This window comes from Lampetra planeri, chromosome 28 (assembly GCF_965212315.1).
Source record: "Lampetra planeri chromosome 28, kcLamPlan1.2.h2, whole genome shotgun sequence".
NCBI lineage: Eukaryota > Metazoa > Chordata > Hyperoartia > Petromyzontiformes > Petromyzontidae > Lampetra > Lampetra planeri.
In genome coordinates this window covers 1,875,940-1,891,651 of record NC_136134.1, presented here as the reverse complement: position 1 = coordinate 1,891,651, position 15,712 = coordinate 1,875,940, and the positions used below count along the sequence as shown (strand labels likewise).

The following is a 15,712-nucleotide window of genomic DNA, read 5'->3' as shown; positions in this document are numbered from 1 at the left end:
ACCTCGTGTGTGGATCTGTGTTTATTACTCAGGGCAGGCAGCGGGAGTGGAGTCGTTAGCCCGCTGTGCTACTAACCCCAGCGGCCCCAGTTCAATTCCCACTCAGGGTCAACAACCGGTGACGATTATTTGAAGCGGTCCTGGGCCTCCCCTCGGTCGACTCAACCGTAAACGAGTACCCGGTGCGATGTGCAAAACATCAACACTGGGGAGACAAAAGCAGCCGGGCGTGGTGCTGGCCACCCACCCCCTCGTGTGCCATTCCGGCCTTCATAGGCGCTCGCGAACAGCACTTGACCCAACAGCCTGTCAAGGCTCCACGGGGGATCTTTGTCTTTGTGTGTGCCTGTACTCACCAGTGAACACGCTGCTCTTCTCCAAGCCGTGCTCCCTCTGAAACTGCGTTCTTGCGAAGAGTCGTGGGTCCGCGATGCCGACCACCTGCCCCCGCACGCACACAAAGACAAAGATCCCCCGTGAGGCCTTAACAAACTGTTGGGGCAAGTGCTGCTAGCGAGTAGCACCTATGAAGGCTGGCACGGCACACGAGGGGGTGGGTGGCCAGCACCACGCCTAGCCACCTTTGTCTCCCCAGTGGCGATGTTTACACACCGCCACCAGCTACTCAATGTAGGCTGAGTCGGCCTAGGGGAGGCCCAGGACCGGTTCAGATAATCATCACCAGTGTTAACCGTGAGCGGGAATCGAACTCGGGTCACCGGGTTCGTAGCGCGGCGCGCTAACCGCTGCGCCACCGCTCCGTGCGCGTACACACGCACGCAATGCACGCGTCACAATGACTCGGCCCAGTTCTCCCTCACCATTGTTACTTTGCTTCTTTAGCCACGAAAGCTTCGTTGAGTCTCACGACTCCTTTTCAGGGGGGTCCTGCCAAGTTTTTGTCGCAGTAGCCTGGCGATGCTGCAGCTGCCTGTCATCCCATTTGAGTCATTTGCAGACAAATTTGCAGCGTTGGAACGTTTTGGCCAATACCGGTCGCATTCTTACGTTTTTATTTTTTCATCTGCGTTGAGTTTTTTTATGTCGTTTGCCGTCGTTTGTTAATCTCGCTCAGCCAGACGGACGCCGTTGTAGCAAACCGCGCGCCCCGAAGGCCTCCGAGTGAGCCTCACAACGCGAACACAAACCCACGGCTCCGGGTCCGTGGGAAGACAACGACGAGCAAAGCGCAGTGACCATCGGCGGCGCTCGACTCACGCGTCGCACGCTCCACCACCACTGAGAGGCTCTTCTCAGCCGAGACAACAACAACAACAACTACGCGTGGGTGGCGGAGTCTGCGATGATCCCAAACAGATGACTGGTAAAATAAAAAATGACTTAGTATTTATAGTGATTTGATTACCTTTCCTATACTTTGCACTCCCTATCGTTGTGGTTGTGTGTTGTTGTTTGTTGTTGTATTGTTGTTTGTTGTTGTTGTATTGTTGTTTGTTGTTGAAACTTTCTGACCCCGTGCCCCGACTGGGCATCTGTGAAAGAGCTTCATAGCTCATCGGATTTCTCCAGGATAAATAAAGATTCTGACTGGGCAGCTGAACGTCCGAGCAGCTGAAAGTCGCTTCCCAGTAAACGTGCCGACGCTAATCCAGCGACGACGACCACGACCATGACGACGGTATCGGTGATGACGATATTGCCGATGATTAGCGGCTCAGCAGCCCCTTTGGCTCCAATTGCTCTCCAATTGCTCTCTTTTCTCCAAACTGCCAAAACACTTTCATCACGACACACCGCCCCTGCCGCCGCCGCCGCCGATGATGGCGACGATGACGACTACAATGACTTCAAAGGGCTACGGAGTCGCGCCGCGATTGCCGGAGCCCATCCGCTGTGCTCGCGAAACCCCAAAGAAACCCGCGGATGAAATAAGGTTCGAATATCGGGAGCGTCTCTCCTGCTAACGCGACAGCAACAACAACAAAATACGCCCCCGCCCCGCCAACCCCACCACACCACACCAGGCTCTCGAGTTGGTATCGCCGAGCCGAGATTTTTAAGCCCCAAATCGAGGGGAAGCAAAGTGGCTCTTGTGTCGTTGGAAACTCGCAAAAATCTGGGTCAAGTCGCGCGCCGCGTGCGTGCATCGGGCGACGGATAACCGCCCAAAGTGCCACCTCACGGCATGGGCCACGCGTCTGCCGAGCGTATTTGCTGCACGCATTCGCTGCCGATGTAAGCCGCTTCCTGCGGTTGCCTGGCCTGGGCCCTGGGGGTTGGCGAGAGGGGGGCGGCCTGCTGACGGAGGTGGCGGAGGTGAGGGAAGGGAGGCTCGTCGGCGTTCGACAAGGGGGACGCACCTCTGATTAGCACGGTTGGCTACGCGCAATGCAAAATAAATTCAACGTGCATGACACATACGGCCAGATAAAGAGGGCAGCGGAAAGAGACCCCGCAAACTCCAAATATACAGCAGCAGGCGTCAAGGTCGGGTCGAACCCACGACCTCTTTGCACACCAGACGAGGTAGTTAACATCTCCTAGCCACCGAGGGCCCAGGTTTTGGGTCCATTCTTGGGGCGGCTCAACCTGGGCCCAGTCGGCCGTGAGGTCGCTCCGGAAAGGAGGCAACAGATCCCACGTGGAGTCAGAAGATCCCACGTGCCTCGCAACAGCATCTTGGCTCCACGACGCGGCAGTGGAGGCCGGGGCTTAGCGGCCCGAGGGGTAAGAGCATCGATGTTTTTTTGGCACAATCAAACTCTCGCGCGAAGGCATTGTGCTCTAATATCCTGCTCACAGAAACGAGGCCATTGTTTGTCGCCGCCATCTACTCCCAACAATGAGCCACTCAATCCCTCTTCCTGCCGTGGCTGCTGAAGCGAATTTGTTCGTTCTCGTCGCTGCCCCCGTGTGATTTGCTTGCGGGCTGCACGTGCAAACTGCTGATTCGTTACCTCCTGCTGTGGGGTGGAGAACGCAACCACAAGCCACGGCCGAGTGATGTTATGAATGGTGGAGTGAGTGATGGATCAGTGGTGGAGTGAGTGATGGATCAGTGGTGGAGTGAGTGATGGATCAGTGGTGGAGTGAGTGATGTTATGAATGGTGGAGTGAGTGATGGATCAGTGGTGGAGTGAGTGATGGATCAGTGGTGGAGTGAGTGATGGATCAGTGGTGGAGTGAGTGATGTTATGAATGGTGGCGTGAGTGATGGATCAGTGGTGGAGTGAGTGATGGATCAGTGGTGGAGTGAGTGATGTTATGAATGGTGGAGTGAGTGATGGATCAGTGGTGGAGTGAGTGATGGATCAGTGGTGGAGTGAGCGATGGATCAGTGATGGAGCGGTGGTGGTGCGAGCAATGGATGACACACAAAGACAAAGATCCCCCGCATAGCCTGTAACAGACTGTAGGGACTGTAGGGGCAAGTGCTGTTAGCGAGTACCTATGAAGGCCGGCACGGCACACGAGGGGATGGGTGGCCAACACCATGCCCGGCCGTCTTTGTCTCCCTAGTAGTGATTCTTACACACCGCACCAGGTACTCATTTGAGGCTGAGTCGACCTAGGGGAGGCCCACGACCGGTTCAGATAATGGTCACCGGTGTTGGCCGTGAGCCTAGACTCACTGTTCAGGGTCCTTAGAAACATCCTCCTAAGGTTCAGCCTCCATTTCTCCCCGACAGTCCTCATCTTTGGACACCCGAAGGGCGATGGATCCCAACATCTTCAGGGGCTGGTCAACGTGCTCGTCGGCTATGCCAAGCTCGCCATATACAGGGCGAGGAAGGTGGTCGTGGAGGGGAAACGTCCGGCCAGCAGCCTGGGCATCTTCTGCACTCTGGTCGGTGCCAGTGTGTGGCTGGAGTTCCGGCGCGGCTGACCCACGCCGCGTTGGCCTTCATGGAGCAGTGGGCGCTGGAGGAGGCCGTGTGCTCGGTGGCAGAAGACGGGGAGCTCTGCATGGAGATTATGAGCTACCGTCGGAGGCCGTAGAACTGCGAGGAGTGCTGGGTGCAGATGCAGCACTTGTCGTAGTTTAAAAAAATGTAATAAATAAAATTACATAGAAAACAGGGGGAACATAGAGAGAGTAGGGAGAGAGCGATAGAGAGAGTGGGGGTAGACTTTACTTTGAAACAACTTTTATTGTCGCCAGCAGCAACAGCACTGGAGGTGATTCTGATATGAAATAAACAAAGTCACCAGCAAACAAATAAAACAAACGCTATAAATATACGTGCTGTGGTGCTAAATGCACCACACACAACACGAAAGAAAAGTCACGTGGTAGTGGTGGTCATCGCGCACGCCACGGTGACGAGCGAGCGCTTCAGAAGGTGAACACGAGGGTGCCGTCCACGCTGGTACAGAGAGGGGCTTGTCCGGCTCCCCAGAGTTCGAAGAAGAAGTGCACATCACCGACATGTGTGTGGTACGCGTGCTCCAGCCGCAAACGCGCCTTGAGCAGGCCTCCGAACACTAGAAGCACAGAGCAGCCGTCAGTGTCACCTTGCAGCATCTTTTTCCTCGTTCTGTACACCGCCATCTTCGCCTGAGCACAGGCGAAGTTGGCGAGGTCATGGCGCTTGTTAGCCAGATAAGACACCACCCCATATACAAAGCTGCTGTTGTAGAAGGGCACCCCCAGTTCCCTGAAGATGTCCCCCACAAGGCGGAACATTGGTTTGAGCCGCTGGTAGCGTAAGTACTGGTGGGGCAGATCCTCCCTGGCACCGCAGGAAATGCACAAGTCTGTTACCCCTGGCGAGATTCGGCTGAGCCACATGGCCGGTGGCAACGTGCAGTGTGCCAATCTCCACTAGAGGTCACCGCAGCGTTTGGCTACGGGAGACTTGTACATTTGTTTCCACTGAGGGGCAGCTGCAATGAGGGGAGAGAAATGGTCTCTCCATTTTGTGTCTGGTAGGTTGGCCACGTAGAGAGAGAGAGGGGCTAGAGAGAGAGAGAGAGGGGCTAGAGAGAGAGAGAGAGGGGCTAGAGAGAGAGAGAGAGGGGCTAGAGAGAGAGAGAGAGGGGCTAGAGAGAGAGAGAGAGGGGCTAGAGAGAGAGGGAAGGGGTAAGTAGGAGGAGCAGAGTGTGCTTCTTCGTGTTGGCGTTTGTGTCTACGAAGAAAGTAGCACAGATTGAATCAAAAAGGGGGGGGGCACATAAAACAAATCAAGAAAAAAACCTAAAACACGACATGATGAACAAAGCAAAGTGCCGACTAAACCGAGCATCTGCTTGATTCCTCTGATCGTACAAAAGAGAGGAGAGGGAGACTTGTAAACAACTTTTATTGCCGCCAGCAGCAGCACTGGAGGCGATTTCTATATGAAACACAAAGTCACCAGCAACAAAAATAACCAAACACAATTGAAAAAACACGCGACGCGCACAACAACAGCGAGCACGTTAGAAGGTGAAAAGGAGAGTGCCGTTCACGCCGATACAGAGGCCTTTTCTGCCCCCCCCCCAGCGTTCGAAGAAGACGAGGGAGAGAGAGGGAGAGAGAGGGAGAGAGTGGGAGGAGGAGAGAGAGTGGGGAAAAGGGGGCAGAGAGGGCGAGAGAGAGACAGAAGGGGCAGAGAGAGAGAGACGGTAAGACAGAGAGAGCCTGAGAGAGGGATACGGGGGGGTGAGATAAAGGTGAAGAGAGGGTAGAGTGAGAAGAGAGAGTGGGAGAGAGGAAGGGGGTTGGGGGTAGAGAAACAGAGGGAGAGCGGGACAGATAAAAGGGGGGAGGGAGGGTGGTGGGGGAGAGATTGGTAAGAGCGCGAGCGAGTGAGATAAGGCAAGAGGGGGAGAGAGGGAGGGAGAGTGGGAGAGAGAACGAGGGTGAGAGATACGAGGAGCGAGCGAGCGAGCTTGGATTCCTTCCTCAGGCGAAGTGAGCGCGACCTGCCTGCTGCGAGCCGCGCGTGCAGCAGGGGATGATGATGATGATGACCTTCACGTCGCTCGGGGTCACAGCAAGGTGACGGCTGCCGGCCGTGGACGAGGCCTAGGAACACCGGCGCGCACGCCGCCCTTGCAGTGCGCAGCGTGTCGCCCTGGCTGCACGCGGTCAGGGCGACACGCTGCACTTGCAGCTCGCAGCGTGTCGCCCTGGCTGCACGCGGTCAGGGCGACACGCTGCACTTGCAGCTCGCAGCGTGTCGCCCTGGCTGCACGCTGTCACTTGCAGGGCGCAGCGTGTCGCCCTGGCTGCACGCGGTCAGGGCGACACGCTGCACTTGCAGCTCGCAGCGTGTCGCCCTGGCTGCACACTGTCAGGGCGACACGCCGCACTTGCAGCGTGCAGCGTGTTTTTAAATGTGGAGGGAAAAACCGGAGGAGCCGGAGATAAATCCACGCAACCACGGGGAGAGGGACACGCAAACTCCAAATATACAGCAGCAGGCGTCAGGGTCGGGATCGAATCCACGATCTCCTGTATACCAGGCGAGGTAGTTAACATCTCCTAGCCACCGTGATGATGATGAATATAATGAGACACGCAAATCCAAATATACAGCAGCAGGCGTCAGGGTCGGGATCCAACCCACGACCTCCTGTGTTCCAGGCGAGGTAGTTAACATCTCCTAGCCACCGTGATGATGATGAATATAATGAGACACGCAAATCCAAATATACAGCAGCAGGCGTCAGGGTCGGGATCCAACCCACGACCTCCTGTGTTCCAGGCGAGGTAGTTAACATCTCCTAGCCACCGTGATGATGATGAATATAATGAGACACGCAAATCCAAATATACAGCAGCAGGCGTCAGGGTCGGGATCCAACCCACGACCTCCTGTGTTCCAGGCGAGGTAGTTAACATCTCCTAGCCACCGTGATGATGATGAATATAATGAGACACGCAAATCCAAATATACAGCAGCAGGCGTCAGGGTCGGGATCCAAGCCACGACCTCCTGTGTTCCAGGCGAGGTAGTTAACATCTCCTAGCCACCGTGATGATGATGAATATAATGAGACACGCAAATCCAAATATACAGCAGCAGGCGTCAGGGTCGGGATCCAAGCCACGACCTCCTGTGTTCCAGGCGAGGTAGGTAACATCTCATAGCCACCCTGGCGCCCCTTCATTACAGGAGCGCCCGATGATTGGCTGGCTGACGGCCGTGTACGTGTAGTCGTCGTGATTATGCTTGCGAGTGTGGGGGTCACAGGTCAACAGGGAGGTCAGCCTGTCAGTGGCCAACACGTGTAACACGCGTGTGTACTCTGCTGTGTGAGTGTACTCTCTGTGTGTGTACTCTGTATGTGTGTACTCTGTGTGTGTGTACTCTGTATGTGTGCACTGTATGTGTACTGATGAGTTAATGAGTTAATGATGACGTCACCCTGCTGCTGCTCTATATAAGAACGGGAGACACAGCAGAGCCTCACCATTCTGGCGAATTGCCCGATGATGCTGGATGCAATTACCAGCGAAACGTCGTACTCAAATTGTAAATGTCGTGGCTTCAACACACCGGTGGGCTAAAGCAGTGAACTATTTGTCTTTTGTCAACGTGACACATTTTTACTGATTGGCCGTGTCGGGTGGTGGAGGGTTACGACACATAAATAACGCGATCTAAACCCAAAAACGTTGATTATGAATGTATGTGTACTGTGTGTGTATACTCTGTATGTGTGTACTCTGTGTGTGTGTGTAGTCTGTGTGTGTGTACTCTGTGTGAGTGTACTGTGTAAGTGTACTCTGTGTGTGTACTGTGTGTGTATACTCTGTATGTGTGTACTCTGTGTGTGTGTACTGTGTGTGTGTACTCTGTGTGTGTAGTCTGCTGCTGTGTGTACTCTGTGTGTGTGTGTTCTGCTGTGTGTGTACTCTGTATGTGTGTGCTCTGTATGTGTGTACTCTGTGTGAGTGTACTCTGTGTGTGTACTCTGTGTGCTCTGCTGTGTGTACTCTGTATGTGTGTACTCTGTGTGTGTACTCTGTGTGCTCTGCTGTGTGTACTCTGTATGTGTGTACTCTGTGTGAGTGTATTCTGTGTGTGTGTACTCTGTGTGTGTGTACTGTGTGTGTGTACTTTATGTGTGTACTCTGTGTGTGTGTACTCTGTGTGTGTGTGTACTCTATGTGAGTGTACTCTGTGTGAGTGTGTACTCTGTATGTGTGTGTACTCTGTATGTGTGTGTGTGTACTCTGCTGTGTGTACTCTATGTGTGTACTCTGTATGTGTGTACTCTGTATATGTGTACTCTGTATGTGTGTACTCTGTATGTGTGTGCTCTGTGTGAGTGTGTGTACTCTATGTGAGTGTGTACTCTATGTGTGTGTACTCTGTATGTGTGTACTCTGTGTGTGTGTACTCTGTGTGTGCTCTGCTGTGTGTACTCTGTATGTGTGTACTCTGTGTGTGTGTACTCTGTGTGTGTGTACTCTATGTGAGTGTACTCTGTGTGTGTGTACTCTGTGTGAGTGTACTCTATGTGTGTGTGTACTCTGTGTGTGTGTACTGTGTGTGTGTGTACTCTATGTGAGTGTGTACTCTGTATGTGTGTACTCTATGTGAGTGTGTACTCTATGTGAGTGTGTACTCTGTGTGAGTGTACTCTGTGTGTGTGTACTCTGTATGTGTGTACTCTATGTGAGTGTGTACTCTATGTGAGTGTGTACTCTGTGTGAGTGTACTCTGTGTGAGTGTACTCTGTGTGTGTGTACTCCGCTGTGTGAGCGAGTGAGTGGCCCGCCTGCCCTGCCTCGCCGCTGCCGATTGGCCGCGCTCCGTCCCCCCGTGTGACCCCGAGCTGACCTCGGGGTCACACGGGGTCACCGCGGACTAATTTTCTCCCCGGGAGGTTTGGGGCCCACGGGGGGCTGTGCGTCTGGCCCCGGGTCCAGCTGTTGCGACCGGGCCGCTGCCGCACACTCAGGCGGCCCACGTGCCCTGGGGCCGCCTGCAGCGACACGCGTCTCAGCGTGCGCCTGCCTGGGCGCGGCGCCTGAACAGCGCCACCGGGAAGACAAAGGCGGCCGGGCGCGGCGCTGCCCACACCAAACCCTGCGTGCGTGGCGTGGCGGCTCTCAGAGGTTGCTGCTCGCAGCGCTTGTCCCCAAGAGGAGGCTGTCTGGGCCACGTGGGGGATCTGTGGTACGTTTAGAGTCACGTTGTCAATCCACTGCTGGATGAGGGCCTGCCCATGCCTTGCGGTCACGTGGCGGGGCGCTGGCCAGCGCCTATTGGTGATGGCCAGGTCACATCTGAATAAAGAGCTGTGTGGCAGTTCGGTAGTGGGCCTTACCTCGTAAAATAAAATAACAAAAATTGTTTGGCGGTGTTTGGTTTAGTTTAATGTTTGATGGCCATGGCCGATGCACACAGTGGAGACGCTGAACAACGCGCGACTTCAATCGCATCGGCCACTGCGGGTCAGCGACCAGGCGCTCGCGGTCACACAAGCGAGCACGGGGGGGGGGGGGGGGGGGGCGCAGTGCTCGTCTCCGCAGTTCTCAGCCAGGGGTGGAAACTCCACCTTGCTGCGACGGAGACCAGGACATTTGTAAGCAACGAGCCTTTTGTTTTTACTTCGCGCCCAGCGGTGCCAATCTTATTGACCGTCGATTGATGATGATGATGGTGGTGGTGGTGGGCCAAGTGTGACCACAAGAATATGAACTCTAATTGACGAGCCGAGTGCTCTTGCCTCCACGTCACCCAGCCGGACTTGTTCATCGCAGAAGAGGAATCGAATATCCCCCGGCATCTATCGAGGGCCGAGGGAGAGAGCCAACGCCCCCAATGCTTCTCTCGCACGGGGGTAGCAGCCTGTGCTATGGACCCGGCGAACCTGAGTTCGATTCCTGGCCATGGTTGGCATCAGTGGCGAGCGCTACACGACCCGTTCCGATGCGTCCGTAGTCATGTGTTGAACTTCTTTCGCACCGTACGCAGCCAACCCCGCTAATCGGAGGTGCCGGTAGGGGGGGGGACAAACAAACCGAACACAAAAAGCAGTGCCCAAAGAAATTAGTTTTCACTCGAGATTTAAAACCCGCGCCGACCAATGCGGTGAATTACGCTCCAACGAAGCCCCACACGACGAATAAGGCACGGGGAGGGGACTTCATCAGTGCACGGACACACGTCTGTGCATTTAACAACGACAAAATGTTGCTTCGACCATCTCTTCCCTTCGACGGCCCGTGTGACGTTCACTCCCAGCACGCGCCTCCGCCCCCGCACAGTCAACCCGCGAGTAGCCGCCACGGCGTTTTGTTTTGCCCGCGCGAGCGTGGCCCTCATCCTGCTGACGCGCTCATAATCCGTCCCTTGGAGTTCGTAATTAATTGGGGCGCCGCGAGATGTCCGCCGCCTTTTACTGTCGTGCAAAGACAAAGATCGCCCCCCCCCCCCCCCCATAGCCTTCGGGTCATGAGCCAGAGGCAAGAATTGCAACGCCGCGCAGTGACGGTGACGACGGCTCTCTCGCCACACGCAGTAGCACCTATGAAGGCCGGCACGGCACAAGAGGGGCTAGGAGGTGGCCAGCACCACGCCCGGCCGCCTTTGTCTCCCCAGTGGCGATGTTTACACACCACATCCGGTACTCATTTTAGACTGAGTCGACCTGGGGGAGGCCCAGAACCGGTTCAGATAATCGTTACCGGTGCGTTGGTGGCCGTGAGCAGGAATCGAACTCGGGCTCGCCGGGTTCGTAGTGCAGCGTAGCGCCGACCGCTACGACTACCGCTCGCACAAAGGCTCGGGCCAAAGCGTCCCTCGCGCTCAGCCGCCCCCACACACACGGAGGGGGTGGGTGGTGTGTGGGAGAGGCGCCGCTGAACGAGCCGTGATCGGCGGCGGCTGCGGTGGCGGGGAGCGCTGTCCACGCGCCGCTGCGTCCGTAAAGAGAGACACGAAGCGTGGCGTCCCGATGCTGCACGGCTCGCGGCTGCGCCAGTTAATTGCTAATTTGCATCTCCTGGAGCAGCAGCGACATCAGTGTAACTCGTTCCCAGTTAATCACGTAGGAGGCTTTCACGGCCAATATTATCCGTGATAAAGGGTTTTTTTTGTTAGATCGTATAATATATATTTACGCGATCCCACCCAAAAAAATACTTTGTGGATCACCCTTTCCCGTTCTGATGACGTACATACGTGTAGGTCATCGATTTTTCCGATTCCGTTTCGATGATGCGCACACAATGTACGGAAGAATAAAATAACTTTATCCACACCGAGGCTCCCACAAGGCCATGCAGGATGGCGTGCGGCACAGTTTGGCGCCAGCTATCGCAGAGTGCGGCGGTCGTGTCGCTACGGTTCTCTGCGGCGAATCACGGTGTCTTTAAAAACAGCGGCGCTGCTACGCCTCTCAAAATCAAATTAACGCCGAGCCGCTTGCGCCGTTACGAGATTCGGCGGTGAACGGGACACCCACCACCCTGCAACCTGCAGACGGGAAAGGGGTTAATTGGATCTCGTATTACGCAACTGTCAACTGCAACACGGTATCCATTCGTGCATCGTTCCACTGTAAAACGTAACCGTGAGCTGACCAAGGTTGCCTGCGTCCGATATCAAACCGTGCGTCGTGCACGTGGCACCGACCAGTAGCCCGATGCCGTTCGAGTGAAATCTGGTAAGCGACTGCGCTCAAATGCGGCGACGGTTAAATGGCCCCAATGAAAACCAATCTATCTCTCCCGAGGGTCCGGTGAAATTAAATTACCGAACGGTGCGTCACGTCGGGGCGGTGCGGGAGCGTGCCACGGTTTCCGCGCCACTGCATTCACACACAGAGTACACACACACACAGTGTGCTTTGGTGCCATTGCCGGAGAGAGCGGCGGGCACAGCGGTTGGCGACTCCGCAGTAAGCCCAGCGACATCAGTTCAACTCTCGGCCACGGTCAATTTCCGCGGCAAATCGTCTGCGAACCGGTCCTGTTGATGCGAATGCACAGACCAGCAACTGCGTACACTGAGCTACGTAGCTCTTTTTCAGAAGCGACCTGGCCACAAATGATAGCTCAACGAAGTGGCTTATCACGTGGACATTTATAGCGGCCAAATACTGTAAATGCACGTTGATTCGAAATGTGGAGGGAAAAATCCACACGACCACGGGGAGAGAGATACCATCAACTCCAAATGTACAGCAGGCATCAGGATCGGGATCGAACCCACAATCTCATGCATACTTGGCGAGGTAACATCTCCTAGCCACCGAGGTCTACAAAAGAATGTAGACCTGCTGGCTAATGTTGTATGCACACCACACCAGCTCATTTAAGACTGAGTCAACCGAGGGGGGGGAGGCCCAGGTCCAGTTAAAAAAAAAATGTTCTCACTCTCCGCAGTCGTCAGGCCGCCGAGATCGCAGCGCTGTGCTAACCACTGTCGCCACCACTCCGCATAACCACATTTTAGCCAAATTTGCACACCACAAATGTTACTCAATCGTGTATTACGCTCGGCAAGCGACGATCGCCCGCGCCCCTACGGGGCGGACTCACAGGCCCGGGACCCCACGGGGCGGACTCACAGCCCGGGGCCCTACGGGGCGGACTCACAGCCCGGGGCCCTACGGGGCGGACTCACAGGCCCGGGACCCCACGGGGCGGACTCACAGCCCGGGGCCCTACGGGGCGGACTCACAGGCCCAGGACCCCACGGGGCGGACTCACCGGCCCGGGGCCCCACGGGGCGGACTCACAGCCCGGGACCCTACGGGGCGGACTCACAGGCCGGGTCCCCACGGGGCGGACTCACAGGCCCGGGACCCTACGGGGCGGACTCACAGCCCGGGACCCTACGGGGTGGACTCACAGCCCGGGGCCCTCTCGCGAATGAGACTTCCTCCTCAACGTGCCCCGCCTCTTCGAGCTCTCGCTGGTCAAGCGGAGCAAAATGAACCTGAACCACAGGGCGCGGAGGCGCGCAAACACGGAGAGCCACCAAGTGACACGGCTGCCGCCAACACGGCCACGAGACGAGGGGGGGGGGCGGGGTGGAAGGTGGGGGGCAGCTGGGGGGGGGCACTCGAGCGGAGCGCCGTGCCAACAGCGGGCCCTGGTCCGCACAGCAGCTGGCGACACCGCGTGCTGTCATTTGTGAATAGCCGGATGGCTTCTGAAATAGATTAAGTGGGATTTACCTGGTAAGATAAAAACAAAAACTGCTTCGTTTTATTTGTATGTTTTTTTATAAGTGACTAGTTAACCTTTACTGAGCGCCCCTGTCGTGTTTTTGTATTGTTTGTTGTAACATTCTGACCCGCATCTGTGAAAAAAGAGCTTAATTGCTCATCTAATTCCTCCAGTGTCAATAAACATTCTGATTGTGATGCCTCCCGCTGCCCATGCCACGACCGCACCGCTGCTGCTCCCGCGAGCCACTGGCCCGACCACGGTGGCTTATCGGTCGGTACCAGTGAAGGTGAAAAACGCCGACAGTGGTTTTCGCGAGGCGCCCTATCTCTAGATCACAACTTTGTACGATAGCAAGGTCAGCGTGGTAGCTATTTGTGAGAAGCGTGCCGCTAAAGAGAAGGACCGCGGTGCGTTTGATAGGGAATATTGCTTCCGGTAAAAACACAAAAACTAATGTGATATGAAACATCCATGGAAAATGAAAGTAAATAGTGAACGTGTCCATAAACAGCTGGTATATACGCTAAGTTATCTGGCAATGGTGGACACTGCTCATGGTGGACACTGCCCGTGGTGGATACTTCACATGATGGATCATGCCCATGGTGGACACTGGTAACATTTGTCTCCCCCGGGGGTACCAGCCAAACCCCCCTTGGCTCGCGGGATAATACCGGCAATGTCCACGTTGTACCGCCACCGCGCACTCCACCATCCACGTGGGGCTCACTTCCCGCCGATCTGCAATTCAATCCTCGCCCCGGAGAGGGCGCGTGCTGTGTGGGGAGCTCCCTCCCTCTCGCTCTCTGCCTATCTCTATCTGCCTCTCTCTGTCTCTCTCTGTCTCTCACGATCCGCGGGGAGAGTTCACCCCGGCGGTCGTCGCTCGGCCGTGAGTGCCGGGCGCCGCCAGGTCGCGGTTCCGATTTCACAGACGATGTCTCGTGATGCAGCTCCGTAGCCTGACCTTGTTCAAACGGGGCGGGCTAAGCACCCTCCGGCTCCCTCGACGGTACGGGGCTGACGCCCTAGTAATTATCGAATTGTTGGGCCAACTTTGGGCCACTGTTGGGCCAACGTTGGGGCAACGTTAGGCCACTGTTGGGCCAATGTTGGGCCACTGTTGGGCCACTGTTGGGTCAACGTTGGGCCCCTTTTGGGCCACTGTTGGGCCACCGTTGGGCCAACTTTGGGCCACTGTTGGGCCAATGTTGGGCCACCGTTGGGTCAACGTTGGGCCACTGTTGGGCCACTGTTGGGTCAACGTTGGGCCCCTTTTGGGCCACTGTTGGGCCACCGTTGGGCCAACTTTGGGCCACTGTTGGGCCAATGTTGGGCCACCGTTGGGTCAACGTTGGGCCACTGTTGGGCCACTGTTGGGTCAACGTTGGGCCCCTTTTGGACCACTGTTGGGCCACCATTGGGCCACCGTTGGGCCAACTTTGGGCCACTGTTGGGCCAATGTTGGGCCACCGTTGGGTCAACGTTGGGCCACTGTTGGGCCACTGTTGGGTCAACGTTGGGCCCCTTTTGGGCCACTGTTGGGCCACCGTTGGGCCACCGTTGGGCCAACTTTGGGCCACTGTTGGGCCGCCAATGTTGGGCCACCGTTGGGCCACTGTTGGGCCACTGTTGGGCCAACGTTAGGCCACTGTTGGGTTAAAGTTGGGACACTAGCATACAATGACGTAGTGGTTAGCACATTGCCCTGCGAACTCGGTTAACATATTAGTGGCGAGTGATATCTGAACTGGTCCTGGCTGCCCCCTCCTTCTCCAACCATAGCACCAAATCCGCACTGACCAGCACGGTGAGGTACGGTCAAACAACCCCCGCCACGTCCGACGCGGCATGTGGAGGCCTTCGTCCAGCAGTGGATTGGCAACGCGATGCGTGCAATGGAAGTGGCCCGTGGTTACAGCGTCACCCGAGCGCCGGGGCCGCCAGGTGTGGGGTCCTCGTTCTTTTGTTTGGGCAACAAGAGCCACAGGTGCGCAGGGGTGGGCCGCCCGCACCAAAGACAAAGACCCCCCCCCCCGCCGCCACCCGTGTAACCTTAACAGCCTGTAAGGGGCAAGTGCTGTTAGCGAGTAGCAAGGGCTGGATGGCTGAAATGGCGAGAGATGATAATTAACCTGTGTGGTGTGCGATAAGAGGGTCCCAGCTTGGTTGAAGGGAAAAGTGTGTAGTGTATAGTGTAGTGTATAATGTAGTGTATAGTGTAGTTTCTAGTGTAGTGTATAGTGTAGTATATAGTGTAGTGTATAGTGTAGTGCATAGTACAAGACGGTGGTGAGGTCGGTGCTGTTGTATGAGGCCGAGTGCTGGGGCACAAGAAAGAGGGAGGACCAAGCTATGGCAGTCGCAGAGATGAGGATGTTGCGATGGATGTTGGGTTCAACAAGGAAGGACAGGGGGTGAGAAATGAAGAAGTGAGAGGATGACTCAAGGTGGTGGAAGTCACAGAGAAGACGAGAGAGAGAGGAAAGGCTGTGGGTGTGGTTCGGTCATGTGGAGAGACAACAGGAAAATAATGTGGGTCAGAAGGTGAAAGTGATGCAAGTGGAAGGAAAGAGATCAAGAGGAAGGCAGAAGAAGAGGTGGGTGGGCGATGTGGTGCGATCGGAC

The 15,712-nt window shown here is 55.8% G+C and overlaps 1 protein-coding gene across 2 annotated transcripts in view; it reads right to left on the bottom strand.

Moving 5' to 3' along the window:
- The window catches only part of LOC144728306 (putative oxidoreductase YteT), a 250,754-nt gene that overhangs the window by 187,225 nt on the left and 47,817 nt on the right, over positions 1–15,712 (bottom strand). For both annotated transcript variants that reach the window (XM_078607641.1, XM_078607642.1), the window contains exon 3: positions 357–441. In XM_078607641.1, the coding sequence (XP_078463767.1) occupies positions 357–441 (85 nt within the window). The remainder of the gene's footprint in view (positions 1–356; positions 442–15,712) is intronic.